Genomic DNA, 16,362 nt, shown 5'->3' with positions numbered 1-16,362 from the left:
TTGGAAGAGCAAAAAAATTACTAAAATAACTAAAAAAAAATTATTTGTCTGAAAGACGATGGACATATTTATCTCTGACTGCTTGAGGGTGAGTAAATCATGTAATCAAATACAATTATATAGTGCACCTTTTTTATATATTTATATATATATAATTTTTTGTTACATATAATATTAATAACCTTATTAAAACAGGTTATGGTTTGGGCACCACTCATGCAAACAACCTGTCTAACAAAGTTTAAATCTACATTTGCATGTCTAAGTGTGTTATGCTTTGTTTGTTTGTTTGTTTTGTTTAGCAAGGCCACTGACAAAAGCTTTGCCATCCTACGGCTTTTCAACTGTGCCAGCTATTCAATGGCCCTTTGGTAGATATATGCAGTAAACTGAATACATTAAAAAATGTTCATTGTGATGGCCAGCACACACAAGTCCTTCAGCTCCTGCAGGCAAAGACAAATGACTAAATGAATTGCCCCTCTGTTTAACTGTTGCTCCCCAAGCTATTGGTTAACCTATGCACGGTCATTAATTCAAACTTTAAGCTCGCAATACAAAGTAGCTGATCAATGCACATCAGTCCATATTAAAATGGTCATTTATATGCATATAGCGAATCAAACCCCTGGTCAATGCTGAGGATTTTAGTAGAGATGGAAATAAATTACCAGCGACAGAATGTCTGGGTCCAGGATAAGAGGACACGGAATATTGTAGCCTATACCAATGGGAATGCATTTTGTCAGGCTAATGTAATCGTTCTCTAATTCAGTTTGAGAGCAGGGAGAAACATGGCCATTTCAGTTTCATTTCATTTTAGTGCAATAACATTCTGTCTTTTACCACTATCTAATATACTACTACATTATACCACTATATGTAAGGAATAATTGACGAAATAAACTCTGAACAGCGTACAGTACTGTACATTCAAAAATGTTTACTTTTTATTTTTGTTCACATTCAGAAAATTCTGTTTAGTTACCCAAAATACACCTAGCTCATGTCGCACTGCATCTCCACATTAACATCCTCTATCAGGTTTAGTGTCTTCAAGCAACAGCAGAAATAAATCAACAATATAGCCTGGCAAGCGCCCAGGGACAGACAGTGTCAGTGCTGGACTGACCTTGGACTACCCACAAAGGTGCCACTTATCAGACTCTGTGATAGACCAGGGTTCAACAAGGTCTGCCAAACTATACTGGCACCAGACTATAGTGAAGCATCTTAGCTGTTCTGTTGGTATACATTTATCTAAGAGACAGGAAAACAACATAGTGATGAACTCTTGAGGTCATTTAAAGCTGCAATCCATAACTTTTGCCATCTCTGTTTGAAACATAAATAATTGCTGCTGTTCTACTTGAGCTTACATTGTTTTAATAACAGATGATTCCCCAGATGTAAGAACATAATAAATTGATAATTTTACATGATACTACCCAGATGATAGCCACTTAAAACTTTACAGACTTAACACCGCCATCTACGGTATGACAAGTTTAAATTCTAAGCAACAATTCAACAAAAAATTAACTGTGGTCACTTTTAATATTTATTCTAAGAATGTATTCAAAAAGTTGTTTTGATATATACAGTTATAAAAAATCCTTACAGGTGACAAAGTCATAAAGATTTCAGATTTCAAAAATATGAGTGTGAGTACATTTTCTTTTGGATAAACTATTCTATTTATAATTACAATAGAGTGACCATCTTATTTCACCATGTTTTATAAACACACTGAATGGCTTTTAAAAGAATCAGTCTTATTATATGAACAGTTTTCATGTATTTTATAGTCACTTCTGCTAGCTGACATTTGGGAACAAGGTAATAGCAGTGAATGGAGAGCTAGACTATAACATAACTGTCAAATGTGTGTTTCAAGGGTAAAAACTGAGATTTTTTTCCCGCAGGGAAGCACAATCACAAAAAAATGAGAGGAAAGACTGCTGTGTTGAGTGGCCGAAACAGATGGAGGTATAAAAACATGCTACACAGTGTGACAACACAAAGAGAAAAGCAAAGAGGAGGATGGGTAAAAAAATAAAATCACAGGACACAGACATGAAAGTAGTAGATAGACAGACTGCCAGGACACTTACCATTGCTGTACTTCTTTTTCTGTAACTGTAGGAAGAAAACAAGGAAACAAGTCATTAAATGAACTTAATATACAAAACACAATGCAAAAAAAAAACATTTCCTAGACAAACATGTGCTACATTATTAGCAGAGATCGAGTGTAAGTTTTTATTCAGCCTGCCTCTCGAAAATAACATTCATCACTTAGCTGACACTTCTATCTGCAGAATAGATTTAGATGAAAAGAGTTTGAACCTACAGCCACTTAACTCCCAGCCTAGACAGTTAACCACTGAACTCAGGAAATTAAAAACACTCACTTTGCAATAATAAGTGGCCATTTGCTTCAGTAAGAAATAATAAGGGTTGCAATAAACACTATAAAGAGAGATAGGGTCAGTGAAGAGACGTACTGTGTGAGCCAGAAAAATAAAACTGTATGGTAAGTTTCTACACAACAGTAACACATGAATTATGCAACACAAAAGCACATGGTTTTTTCACTCAATATTATGAGAACAACAACCTTAAAGGATTAGTCCATTTTCTTAAAAAAAATCCAGATAATTTACTCACCACCATGTCATCCAAAATGTTGATGTCTTTCTTTGTTCAGTCGAGAAGAAATTATGTTTATTGAGGAAAACATTCCAGGATTTTTCTCATTTTAATGGACTTTAACCAACACTTAACAGTTTTAATGCAGTTAAAAATTGCAGTTTCAAAGGACTCTAAACAAACCCAAACAAGGCATAAGGGTTTGTCATAAGGGTTTGTCGCCAGCGCAACGTCACAGAATTGCGTTATGACGTAGAAAGGTCACGTGTTACGTGTTACAAGGAAGACCCGAAGACCCGGGATATATTTTTAAAAAACAGCCGTGTACGGGTCGGGTCTCAATTTATTACTTCGGGTCCCGGGTCTGTTTAACATTGTTGGTAATACCCGAGTCGATTGGACTCGGAGAACACACACTCACATTTAAATAAAATATTTCAAAAACAGCAACAAAAACTTAAATGAACTGTCGCATACATTTGTTCTATGATGCTCAAATTGCTTTAAAAAGTTTATATTTGGTTGCTTCAACCAGGCAGCTAACACGCATGTGCTCTTGTATTTCTAGGGCCCTATAATTTCCGTGATTACGGAATCGCGGACGGAATGGCGGAATTGGCAAATTAACACGGAATCTAGTATTAACGCTGAATTTCGCGGACTTTTACATAATTTGAATAAAATTATGTTTTTGTGTGGGAAACGAACGTATGTCTGGGGGAAATGCAGAACGTAAGTAAATCTGGGCGACACACCCCCTCCCGCCGTTTCAGACCCCCTCCAAAACACTGAAACCATGGTGAAGTGGCTCTCCACGACTCTGCTTTCGTCAGCGAAAAAATTAAGAAATTCTACGCTAAGCACTCAGTTCCTAGCAGTTTCCACATGACTTTTATGTGAACAGAGAACTGTTATTTTGTAAGTTTTGTCAACATTCTGTTCACTGTGAGCGCAAAGATACATGCACTCTCTTATACACGTCTGTCTCACTGTACCTCTCTCACGTGCACGCGCTCTCGCATCTGTCCGAAGTCCGAACACAAATCCTCATGTATTTGTTCTAGGGATGGGCATTCGATTAAGTTTTCTTTGTCGATCGTCGGGAGAATTAACGATCGACTATCGATTAATCATTAATATTTTTATAATAAAATGTGTTATTTAACTTTTATACTTTAAAGATGCAATGAATACAAATATACAGCGTGTTTTTCCTCGATGAGACCTTTATTACAAGATCAACTTGTGGCAGACAGTTAAACTATGTTTCAAACATATATTTGCGTGCATGTGCGGTGCTCTAAAGCAGCGGAAACTGCAGCTGCGAGCCACCGTTCTTAAACAGAGACCTCATTAGTTCCAAAAAAAAAAAAAAAAAACAGATTCATGTTTAACATTAAATTAAACAAAAAACATAATACTTAGATCTGAAAGGTTTTGTCAAAATGTAACTCAAAATTATTCAAGCCAGAAGAAAGTGCAAGATATTAGCCTTCATAACATTAACAAATTAGGCTACTTAAAGCCTCGTGAAAAATAACTAACTTAAGTAACTGGCATAAAACTTCTGCACCAGTCTACTGATTTTTTTGAGAAATAAAAGCATGTTTTGGGGTCAGACGCGCCCGCAACCCATGGTGACCGTCAGTCCAGCCGCCGCCGAAAACACCCGCTCCGAGGAGACTGACCGGGATGCACAGGTACCTCAGCACTAACTTGGCTTATTCCGCATACAGAGTATGTGTGAAACAGCGTGCGTTTTGTGAGCCCCATTCACCATTGTTTAATTATACTAACATAGTCTTTTAGTTTTTATTTGTTGTAAAACAACAGTAGACACAAATTTACTATGGTCTCCAACTCCACAATATACCATAACCATGGTATTTGTTGTAAAATTGCGGAAATATAATTCGTTTTAATCTGCAAAAAAAAAAAAAAAAACATTTTCACAATGATAAAATCATGGCTAATTTTCCTAAGGTAGTAATTACAAAATTATATATGTTTGAAAGACGGAGATGCGCACCTGTCAATCTATTACATAACAGAGCGAGGCCAGAGACAAACGTACTCATAAACGGGAGTAATATGGAATAATGTGTGCATCTTTGAATAACTGTAAGTATACATTTCTTTTAAATATATTTTGTCATATAAAGTTTTGAGACATGGCCTAATAATGCTTTTTTCACTTTAATTGCTCATTTAGACTTATTGTGCGGGTAACAGCGTTTTTGACGCATTTACCTCAGAGATTATTTTAGCAATATTGCTTTTTTCCGGTAATAATAATACAATTTATATTTCAATCCTGTTTCATTGTCTGTTTATTCATTTCATTATGCTGTTATGTTAATGTGAGGATATTTATTTGCCATATGAAACGTGCCGTTATATGAATACTTTTGTATAATATTCAAATATATGCAGAATAATGTGTGCGTCTTTGAATTCATACAGTTGCTTATTTTTGTCATAAAGTTTTGAGAAATAATAATATTGTGAGGATTTATTTCCATATGAGACGCTTTTTGTCGTTGAATACTCTCGTTTATTATTTGGAAATCATATACATAGGAAATATATAATGTGGAAGGGTAGACTTGCAAAGTTACTCTGCTTATTTTTATTTATGATATATGTGGAGATAAATAAAGAATTGCAAAACTGCTGATTTGATCCATTCAGATCCTGACCACCAGGCTAGAGATTTTAAACATCCTTAAAGGCGCTCTAAGCGAATAATGTGCGACGTCACTTCCTGTTGATGTTTGAACTGTTTTCAAACAGACAGAGCGTAGCTACCTCCTCCCCCTCCCCCTCCCTTCCGTGCTTTCATGAACGCGCCCAACCCCCACCCCCAAATCCTTCTTGTCGTTTATTGGCTGGAACACTTTGTTATGGTTTCTGTTTGTAGGTTTGGCCATTTGTTGATATTGCCGTTTGTGAAGCCGGGGCTGTCTACAGAGATCGCGTTTTTTTACAGTTTGATCAGCGGACAGGCAGCAAGCAGATAGTGAGGAGATGTTTCCGGTATGTAACAAAAAATGTTTTATGGTCTAAAACGCTTCAATTCGCTTAGAGCACCTTTAATCCACACTTACTAGTCTGTCAAATAATATCTAAAATATTTTGTTTTGTGAAAAAAAATGATGCTTTGTTCTATTGTTTATGCGGAAAAGTGTTCACAGAAAGTGTCAATCACATGAACGTTTTATATGAATAAGCGGTCAGCAGCGCACTGCAACGGGTGCTTGACGGATTCGCCGCACACATACGCAAGCGCACTGCATACGCAGTATTTGTGAAACAGGAGTTAGATAAAAAAAATTCATTCAATTAATTGATAACAAATTAATGTGATCGACGAAATTCTTAACAATCAATTATCGATCGTCGATTAATTATGCCCATCCCTAATTTGTTCAGTTTTATGCATTTCAAGCGAGCTGAGGCAAACTAACTATCCCTCGCATTTAAAATATAATCATCTGCATCATGGCGCCGCTCTCTCTTTACTCGCACATGCAAACTAAGAGTTGCGTCCTCATGCATTAAGGCACACTCTTTTTATAACTAAAATAACAGTAAAGTGTAAAAAAAAATAATTGCCAAAAATTAAAACGAATAAAATGGAATTTGCAAAAATTTAAACGGAGAAAACGGAATTTGGGAAAAAATAAAACGGAACTTGGGAAAAAATTAAACGGATTTTATAGGGCCCTATATTTCTCTGGCTACCAGTCAGGAGCTTCTGCAGTGAGACGCAATGACTGTTCCTTTGACAATTGGCTCTTTTACTTAAAAGGCAGGACTTGTTCTGCCATCCCGCGTTTTGCACTGACTTCTCTTATTTTTATAATAATATTATAAATTGACTGTCTTGCTGTTATATCTAAAGTTTTCGCGCAGACTCTGCTCAAAGAGCACAGATATGATAGCAAAGAAGTTAAGCTAACGAAAGCAGCCATGGCACTGGCACAAGCAATCTTTATTATAATCCAAATGGGCAGACAGTATAAATTATTATGCAAGTTGACCCGATAAACAACAAATGTAAAACTGCGTTATTCATCACCGTGACTGTAAAGTGGATTTTTAAAGCTGGAATAAGCATTAAGCATTTAAATCGTCAAGAGAGGAATAACATGGATGGAACTTCCTTGGCAATGAGGATTGTGCATCACAGTCAGGAACTGACTGTGGGAGGAGGCTAACTTCTATGGGTAAGACAAAAACTTTAATTTTCGATATTTGTTTAATGACTTATTAATAACATTTAGCTTAAGAATATTTGCCGGTTGGGTCTGTGTCTTCCCGGTCGGTTCTGGATCCAGCTTTCAAAATAACAGACAGGTCCGGGTCGGTTCAGTGTAGCACATTTACGGGTCTCTTCGGGTTCGGGTAGGAATTTTTGGACCCGTGTAGACATCTATCTAAAACGCACATTTGCAGACCATTTTAAACAACAATCTTTCTCCACACTTGGAAACACTGGGGCGTAGTTTCTATAGGTCATCCGTGACCCCGTGACGTGATGACTTATTACGTGAGGTCACGCTGGCGCATCACAGGACTGGAGGAAGACAAGAAGTTGTGGTTTAAAAGTGCATATTGACAATCGTTTCGCTAGATAAGACCCTTATACCTCGTTTGGGATCATTTGGAGTCTTTTGAAACTGCAATTTTAAACTGCATTAAAACTGTTAAGTGTTGGGGTCCATTAGAGTCCATTAAAATGAGAAAAATCCTGGAATGTTTTCCTCAAAAAACATAATTTCTTCTCGACTGAACAAAGAAAGACATCAACATTTTGGATGACATGGTGGTGAGTAAATTATCTGGATTTTTTTCTTTTTAAGAAAATGGACTAATCCTTGAAGAATAAGTTTGGTTATATGTCCATTCTAGGGAAACATTAGATATTTTATTTTTATCTAACATAAAATTAACCTACACCTTGAGCCAGATATGGACAAAAGCCAAATTATGGTTTATTTATCTCTTACCGCAACTATTGCTATATTCATGGCAAGAACACAAGCTAATCTACACAAGTTTGGGAAGGACAATTTGGCACCTCCAATGCCAATCTAGTTTTAAACTGAGTAGTACCTGGAGTAAACCAACACTGACAGAGGGAGAACAAGAAGACTCCACACAGAAAGGCCTCCTGACTCAGCTTTAAGGCAACTACCCACATAGCCACTGTGCCTCCCCAAACAATGGTTTAAAATTAACCAGAAATTTAAAACCTAGAAGTTGACCTAGAACCTAGAAGTTAAAACAACACATCCTTTTTAAAGTGCACTATAAAATAGTCAACACAAATGTATCCTGGCAATTGCTTTGCTAGAAATAGATTTTTCTTGTAGCCTATTTATAGAAACCATCTGGAGTTTTATAATTCACAGTATTAAAGGAAGAACACACCATATAGCTTATCGTTATCAATAATTTCCTAACATTTTTACAATCTGTGAATCAAAGGGCACCTATATGTATGAATTTCTTTTTTTCTGATGAACACAAAAGAAGATATTTTGATAAATGATGGTAAGCACACAGCTGATTGTAAGCATTGACTTCCATAGTAGGAAAAACAAATAGGATGGGTACCATCAACTGTTCACCATATTTTTTTTTTTTAATATTTACATCATTATTTAATACTTGGAGTGGGTGGATTTTTTTTTCATTGTAGGTTGGTTGTGTTCACACACTGCCAACACATATTTATGCCCAAACACCTTGTAGTGGATTTTACATAAACAGTATGTGGGGGAAATTCTTGTTTTCAGTTAGAATAATCCAGCTGCACTTGATTCCTGTTCTCCCTGAGCAGCTCACCGCTATAAAGGCGATGTATTTGATTGACTGGGTTAAGACGTGGGCAACCATGTACTGTAAACTGAGCAGGGATTTGTTTCCTCGTGCAACAGATGTCAAGTTGGTAAAGAATTATAAGCAACAACACGACGAAACTACAGTATACCCACACAAGTCCTGAAGCAGTACAGTTATGTTGTTGCTGGGAAACAGCAGTAACCTGAAAGCTTGGTATCCATTACTACAAAACCTGTCACAAAATGAATCAGTACCCACAGCCAGCACAGGATATGAAAATCAGCCCAGCATGGGTTTAGTTTAGATCCTTCAAACTGTCACTCCACCATTTGTCTAATGGCAGCTTGATTGGTTTGGAAATTGATGACTTGTTGATCATCTGAAAGGCTATTAGCAGTAAACTACAGCTGTTTGTGCAGTAGGGAGCTTACAAACAAAAGGCACCTGAAGTGAGAGAGTCCACTGTCTAACTTCATCACATCTCATTAAAACCTCCTTAGAGAGTGTCATGCTCCATATGTGAGGAGAGAGAGAGCGGGGAATTTAGAGAGAACTCCTCTTCAAATAACAGCTTGTGTAGGAGTGAACATACGAGCTGAAAGCTGCAAGGTTTTTTCATTGCTGATAAACTTGCATCCAAAGTTCTAAAATGTTTTATAACCTAGAACCGTCTATTCACATTTATGCAAAGTGGACTGCAGTGAATTAAAGCTATACATTTCTTGCTTCAGTATATCCCATTTCGCACAGCACACTGATCCTAGAAAATTGCCTTTAAATTGCCAGTGTGCCTTCTGTGTAAACACAAACATGATTCTGGGATGGCTCTCGTAAAGGTGACTAAAACCTCATTCACACAGCATGGTTATCCTGGAAAGTCCCATAAAATTGCAGGTGTTCCTTCTGTGTGAACACAAACATGTCCCATAATTGTTTCTGGGATCACTCCCGTAAAGGGGACCTAGGGCGCACTCACATTATCCAAACCAAACCATGCCCCAGGGCGATTGTCACCCCTCCAGGTGCACGCACTCACACTGCACTTTTTATCGATCCGAGTCCGGGCGCGCTTTCGTCATTAAGATGCAATTGTTTTGAAAAAAGCAGGAAGTAAAGCTCTCTCTTAAAACTGAAACCCACCGTAATGATAAGTCTGTGTTTTTTATTCGGAGTCGTTTGGTGCGCAATTACAGACAGCCCTCTTACATGTCATCATATTGCTTAGTTGATTTGTCACGTGTGCAGCTCGGACATTCACGTAACCCCCCTGCTCGCATCAAAAGGTTTTTACGGAGGCAGATGAACGTGAGTGGTCGCGCAACTGACGTCTTCACCTTTTGAATCGCGCTCAGGCGCGATTGCGCTCACACTACAGCCTTCCGCGCCTGAGCCCAAGTGAACTGCGCTCCGGCCGACCTCTGCAACCCGGCCGCAGCGCGATTAACCAATCCGCGCCCGGGCGTAGAACAGAGCGATCACACTAGTCAAACAAACCAGGCTTTGGGGGTCAAAGGCGCCCGAGCGCGGTTTGGTTTGGATAGTGTGAGTGCGCCCCTAGTAACATTGCCGCAACATTTCCGGAATGTGTCCTGTGTGAACAAAAGGCAGTAACAATGCCATAAGGGATTTGAGTGTGTCACTGCAACAAAAAGTTCTCATTCAGCTCTTTGGCACAGGGGCTTTAAATGCAGATCAACATTCACAATATCTGCAAACTGGAAATAGACAGAGATCAGGGAGCTTGTCACTTTATGTGCTGAAACTGAGACTGTTGGCTTGCATAACAGAATAGGTTGAATTGGGAAAAAAAGCACATGTGTGGTTTCTCAAGAGAGAAATCACCGATAATAAGCTTAAACTTAAGACTTAAGTGCGTAAAATTACAAGTGCATGATTACAAATGCAGTACATGTCACAGGTCTTTACGAGATGTGTGTAACGCATGCACAGATTCCAAAAAAATCATTAACAGTGTGAACAAACCAAAATGAAACTATCTCTGACATTTTCTGTGTATTTTTCATAATCTCTGGTGAAAACGGGTTAAAAAATGGGTGTTCCATCGGAGCTGATGGTGTAGTGGGCGTTTCTTACTCATTAATGACATGTTTTCTGTCATATTTTTAGACTTTTTTTTTTTTTTAATTACTCATTTTTCTAATGACATTTTCAAAACTTTCAGAGAATAACACAATATAAAATAAGACAACACTTTAAAACCTTAAAATGAATAACATTTCTGTAATCATTTAACCATTCTGTAATATTTTTTCTGTGCAGTCTTATCCTATGCAACAATATTACACCAAGACACATCATGAATTCACAAAAGATGTTAATTTTAATAATTCACTGCAATCCACATCTTAAAAATTAATACGATTGCGAGGAACAGATCTAAATTCAGCTCTTTAGCCAGCGATCTTGGTCCCAGTTTTTATCAGCGTATTTTTATCGTAAACGGCATATCTCGCGTTCGTTATGAATTTGAATTTAAATGTAGCGCCACAAGAACCTTTACAGCAGTGAGATCAAATGCTCATTGGCTCTTGTGTGATACGTCAAGAGATTTGCGACAATGATTGCAGTCTTTAAGTATACTTTTGAATTTTGAAATGCGCGCCTTTACAGAAAGAAGCCAGAATCAAATTCTCGTCTAGGATTAATAACTTTAATACTTCTCTGTACTTCACTCCAGACCGCAGCTGCAGCACATCGTCATTTTAACTACTTTTGGTTCTGCTTTAAAATTTTGCAATAAATACGTTATTTGTGATTACACTTTATTTCTAACTTTATATCAGTGGCTTAAAATATCTTTTAAATGCTATATTGTTACTATTGTTACAAATATTTTCCTACATATTTCTCTCCATTACGTTACAGAATATAAAATAATACATTACATATTGCAAAAATATATTATTTTAAACAGGACCCTGGAAAACTCTTTTGTCAGGCAAACAGATAGTCCGGTCCAAAATAGTAAAGCTCAAATAAACAGTGATATTGTTAAAGGCTACTGTATAAAGTTTGTGAAAATTCTTGTTTTTGTTTACCCTGTTCTAACTGTGTCCATGTGTCCCTTGTTTGTCAATTAGTGTAGATTGTTGGTGGTTGTGTCCAGCCAGTTAATAACCACTTTCACACACAAACCCTGTTAAATTGCAGTAAAATTACCTTTTCCACATTTGTTACTCACACGTTAATACAACAGCTTTCCAAATGGCTACCATTTACACATCAGCACCTTTAAACAGATGTGCGGTTTCTTTCCCAGGGGAGGCTATAGTTGTCATAAGTAAGAAAAAATGTCTAACTCCTCAAGCAGTCTGTCAGCTATTATCTCGGATGGGGAGTTATTAATATCAGCATCTGCCCAATTTGACAACATTTCTTTCCACAGAGAAAATCAGGTTCAGACATCATACTTTTTCAACGGATCACATTGTGCACTTAGGTCATCTTGACAAACTTTGTGACTAACTCCGAAACATGTACAGTATATGTTCAGATAACAATTCATCTAACACCAATGTTACAACTTAAGCAAACAAATTGCTAACAGATTTAGCAGCATTTTGACAAAGGGCACCATTCACATCGTTGACCTATAAAATGATAAATGATGCTTAAGGAATAGTTCACCCAGAATTGAAAAGTAGTCCTAGGTGTATATGACTTTCTTCTTTAACACAGTCAGTGTTATATTAAGTAATATCCTAGGCTCTATTTAGATCTATAATGGCATTGGATAGTGCACCATTTTCAAGGCTGTATTATATTTTGATGGATGCACTGAAAGAAGAAAGTCATATATAGGATATACAGGATGGCTTGAGGGTGAAAAAAATATGGGCTACTGCTTTAAAGTTCGCCTTTTTTTACTAAAACTGATGACGACGATCAGACAATCAGATCTCTTGTACTGAATTTCTCAATGATCTGCTTGAAAGAAATGCCGTCGTTAAATAGCAACAAAACATCTAACATTCAGTTAATTACTCGCTTTGTTTCTGGAGCCAAGCTCTGTTTGTACAAGTACCACAAATTGTTGAAGATCTTTTAGATATTGTGTTGCGGCCCATTGCAAAGGCACCGGAAATCATTGTAGAGGCGGGATCAGGGGTAAACAAATCATTTGAACTTCAAGCTTTGGTAAACGTGATGTAGAAAGGCATGAGAAATGATGGACCTTCCTGATAGTGAGACAGTGAGAGCAAAATAACTAACAAATTAAGACTTCAACCTTGCATACTGAAAAAACTAAGAGACTGTATTACATTTATATGGTCACCAGCACTTCAATAGGAGCTTAAAATGTCAACTGCAGGCAAATCTGCTAAATGTGAAAATAACTTTAACAACTTTAATATTTCTTATCTGCTCAAAGTGGATAATATTCAATAAAAAAAACGCACTTGTAGACAAATACTTCACACATTAGTTATGTCACTGAACTGGCAATGCTATACGCATTTCATTTGAATTTGCCTCATTAAATCATTGAGGCCTTTAATGTTCAATGCTTTGAAGCTACAATTTACTAGAGAGCTTCTACGGTAGCTCCGATCAATACTGAGAGATATGACCTCTATTATACAATTCAACGATTGCTATTAAAATGAAAATGCCATCGGCCACTGTTACATAATGGCAGTTGAGAAATTCCCCATATTTTTAGTTAAATGGCATGGCAAAACGGTTTCATTGCACTCTGAATAGGCGAGCCAGTGCGCTGGATGAGAAGCTTTTGTTCAAGATCTTCCCATCAAAACAGAACACTAAGGACAGGGAGTCTTCTGCCTACATAGTGTGTGTTTATGCACGCTTCCCTTTGCTCCACATGTGAAACTCAATCATGTAGCCCACTCATAAAAAATAAACACATACTGTACAACAGCACATCCTCCACAGCTGTAAAACAAGTTAAGCCACCCTTTAATTCACATGAACGCATACTGGTTGTGGCAGATTGAATCAAACCAGTAACATTAAGCATGAAAGAGGACATTTCACAAGACTTTTTAAAGACGTAAAATAAATATTTGGTGTCCCCAGAGTAGGTATGTGAAGTTTTAGCTTAAAATATCATATAAATAATGTATTATAGCGTGTTAAAATTGCCACTTTGTAGGTGTGAGCAAAAATGTGCCGTTTTTGGGTGTCCTTTAAAATGCAAATGAGTTATCTATTATTATAATAAGATCCCCTTCTGACATCATAGGGGAGCCAAATTTCAATGATCCATTTTTTCACATTCTTACAGAGAATGGTTTACCAAAACTAAGTTACTGAGCTGATCTTTTTCACATTTTCTAAGTTGAAAGATGCACTGGGGAACCAATTATAGCACTTACATTTTCATGATATGTCCCCTGTAAAGTAACAAGCCCACAATTTGGGAATTTAGCTTATTCACAGTATCCCCTATAGTTAGATAAGTCCTTAGATACCTTTCTCATCTCCGTGCGTGCTGTAACTCTGTCTGACGCAGCCCCCGCTAGCTTAGCTTAGCACAAAGACTGGAAGTGAATGGCTCCAACTAGCAAACTGCTGGGAAGTATATTCTCAGAAGGCGAAGCACTGCTACTGTGCAGAGTGATTTGCTCGCAGTACCCGAGAACCCCCCTGGTGAGGAGCAGAGAGTTCGGTCAGAGTTGTGCAAATCACTCCGCCCAAGTAGCAGTGCTTCGCCTTCGGAGAATATAGTTCCCAGTATGTATACTTTTAAAAGATGGCTGTGTCTCATATGACCTTGTTATTTGTACACGGTGTGACTATACAAATCAAAACATATAAATAGGAAAACGTTTGCGTTATTTTGTCACTTATTGGGAGCGTTTGCTAGCTGAAGCCATTCACTTCCAGTCTTTGTGCTAAGCTAAGCTGGCGGAGTTACAGCACGCACAGAGATGAGAAAGGTATGTATGGACTTATCTAGCTCTGGGGGATATGGTGCATAAGCTAATTTCCCAAAATGTGGGCGTGTTCCTTTAAGGGAGAGCAAATTAATATGTGACCCCGTCTGTGTAATCCACTCAATGATTTCACTCATTGATTTCACATTGAGACAGCAGCATTAGCATGAACTTAAAGATATCAAGCTGTATTTTCACAGAATTTTGTATGTTTTATGAAGAAAACAGTAAATCACAAAAAAGTGCAATTTTTGTTTGCTTTTAAAAACAATATTAACATTAGCATTTCATATAAGCAGAATAAGATAACCTGTGGCCACATTCTTTATATCGGGTACAGCAGCACTCTTGTTTGTTTGATATTGTTTAATTTATAAAGAGAAATGGTTGAAAGCCAATATAAACCAAACAAACCATCTTAACCATACCTCTCAAAATTGCATTTAACAAATGACAATATGTCAATGGCATTGTTGTAAAACTGAAGACAAAGGACTTTTTCTCACTAAAACATTGTTCCTGGTCAGGCCGCATAAGACCAAATTTATAAAAAAAGCTTTTAGTAAATTTAAAAGCGATTGTAAATTTAGCCTACCCTTCAAACGCACCTTAAATAAGCCTACAGTAGTCAGAAAATAGAGCTGGCAGGGCACACCTAAAAATATGCAGCTGTTAAATAAATACTTTTTGGCAACACGCTACGAGCTCATGAAGAGTTGAAAGACATGCCACAATAAAAGAAGGAGCAACTGATAAAGATAACAAATGGGGACAAGGAAAAAACAACAAAGGAGGTAAGATAAGGGACTGCTGAAAAAGAGAGAGAGAGAGTGGAAGGTAGAGTGCTACACATATAGAAAGAGAAATACATTGTCCTTCACTGCAAGGCAGAACTGATAAGACATTAATTATAGTATTTCCTTCTATGCTCACAGAGAGTGAATTATATGGAAGAGAGAGATTGAGACAGAACATAAGAAAGAAAGAAAGAAAGAAAGAAAGAAGGAAAGAAATGATGGAGGGCCCGAATGATGGAGCCCATCCCAGCACGGAGGCACATTTTCCTCCACGCTGTAATTTCCTGCCCAATGCTTTTCCATGCAGCACCCACCACAGAGCTCTGCACACCGCACACACAGTTATTAGGAAGCCATTCGCTGTCAGCTCTCATTCTATATCTGCATGCTTCCAAAAAACAGCACTGCCTACAGCGTTCAATGTGTATTAGGAAAAACACTATTTACTTGCAGTGCCTTGGCTTGTTTTCAGGAGGCTGGTAATTTCTTAATTAAAAATAGGGGAGATCTATATATTATAATTTTTTTAATAACCCTAAGTTACAGTATAGTGACCAAATTTGATTTTAGAGCTGTCACTAATAATGATGAATAATCCTCTGTACTCCAGTTGGGGATATATGTTATATTTGTAAACTATGGATGCAGAAAGTCCCCCACCCTCCCCATATTTATGTGCATGTGTTGTGTTCCAGACCATTACTCGGATAAAAGATAGAAAATGTTCTACATTTTGAGAAACTCACTCTCTGGATGATATGTATTATAGTTATGTAATGGCCTACAGTGATTTGTGCCTTAAGCATTTCCAGATACTTACGTACTGTGTACTAGTGTAAGAATAGAGACCTAGCTCATGCCTTTTCATATATAGCTTTCGCTTCCATGGAAACCCAGTCTCCTTCACTGGCAGAGCGCAAGCCACTTTCAGATATCTCTCTGGGCAACCACCAGTCTGATTGCAGATCTCAAGACTTGCCTATTTGCATATTCATAAAGCTCGAGTCCCAATTGGAGGGCTTTAAAAACATTCTGATTAGGTCCACTTCCAGGATTCGGCTAATCACAATTTGTGATGGCATGGGAATCAAGATTTTCTATCAAAATGTGTATGGATGTTGAATGATTTTTACACTTTGATG

At 37.4% G+C, this 16,362-nt stretch overlaps 1 protein-coding gene across 2 annotated transcripts in view; it reads right to left on the bottom strand.

Moving 5' to 3' along the window:
• ncs1b (neuronal calcium sensor 1b) overlaps positions 1-16,362 on the bottom strand; it is a 42,330-nt gene that overhangs the window by 23,342 nt on the left and 2,626 nt on the right. For both annotated transcript variants that reach the window (XM_065272121.2, XM_065272122.2), the window contains exon 3: positions 2,115-2,139. In XM_065272121.2, the coding sequence (XP_065128193.1) occupies positions 2,115-2,139 (25 nt within the window). The remainder of the gene's footprint in view (positions 1-2,114; positions 2,140-16,362) is intronic.

The sequence above is a fragment of the Paramisgurnus dabryanus genome, chromosome 11 (assembly GCF_030506205.2).
Source record: "Paramisgurnus dabryanus chromosome 11, PD_genome_1.1, whole genome shotgun sequence".
Lineage (NCBI taxonomy): Eukaryota > Metazoa > Chordata > Actinopteri > Cypriniformes > Cobitidae > Paramisgurnus > Paramisgurnus dabryanus.
The sequence above is the reverse complement of the archived record's forward strand: the minus strand, read 5'-3'. Positions and strand labels throughout refer to the sequence as shown.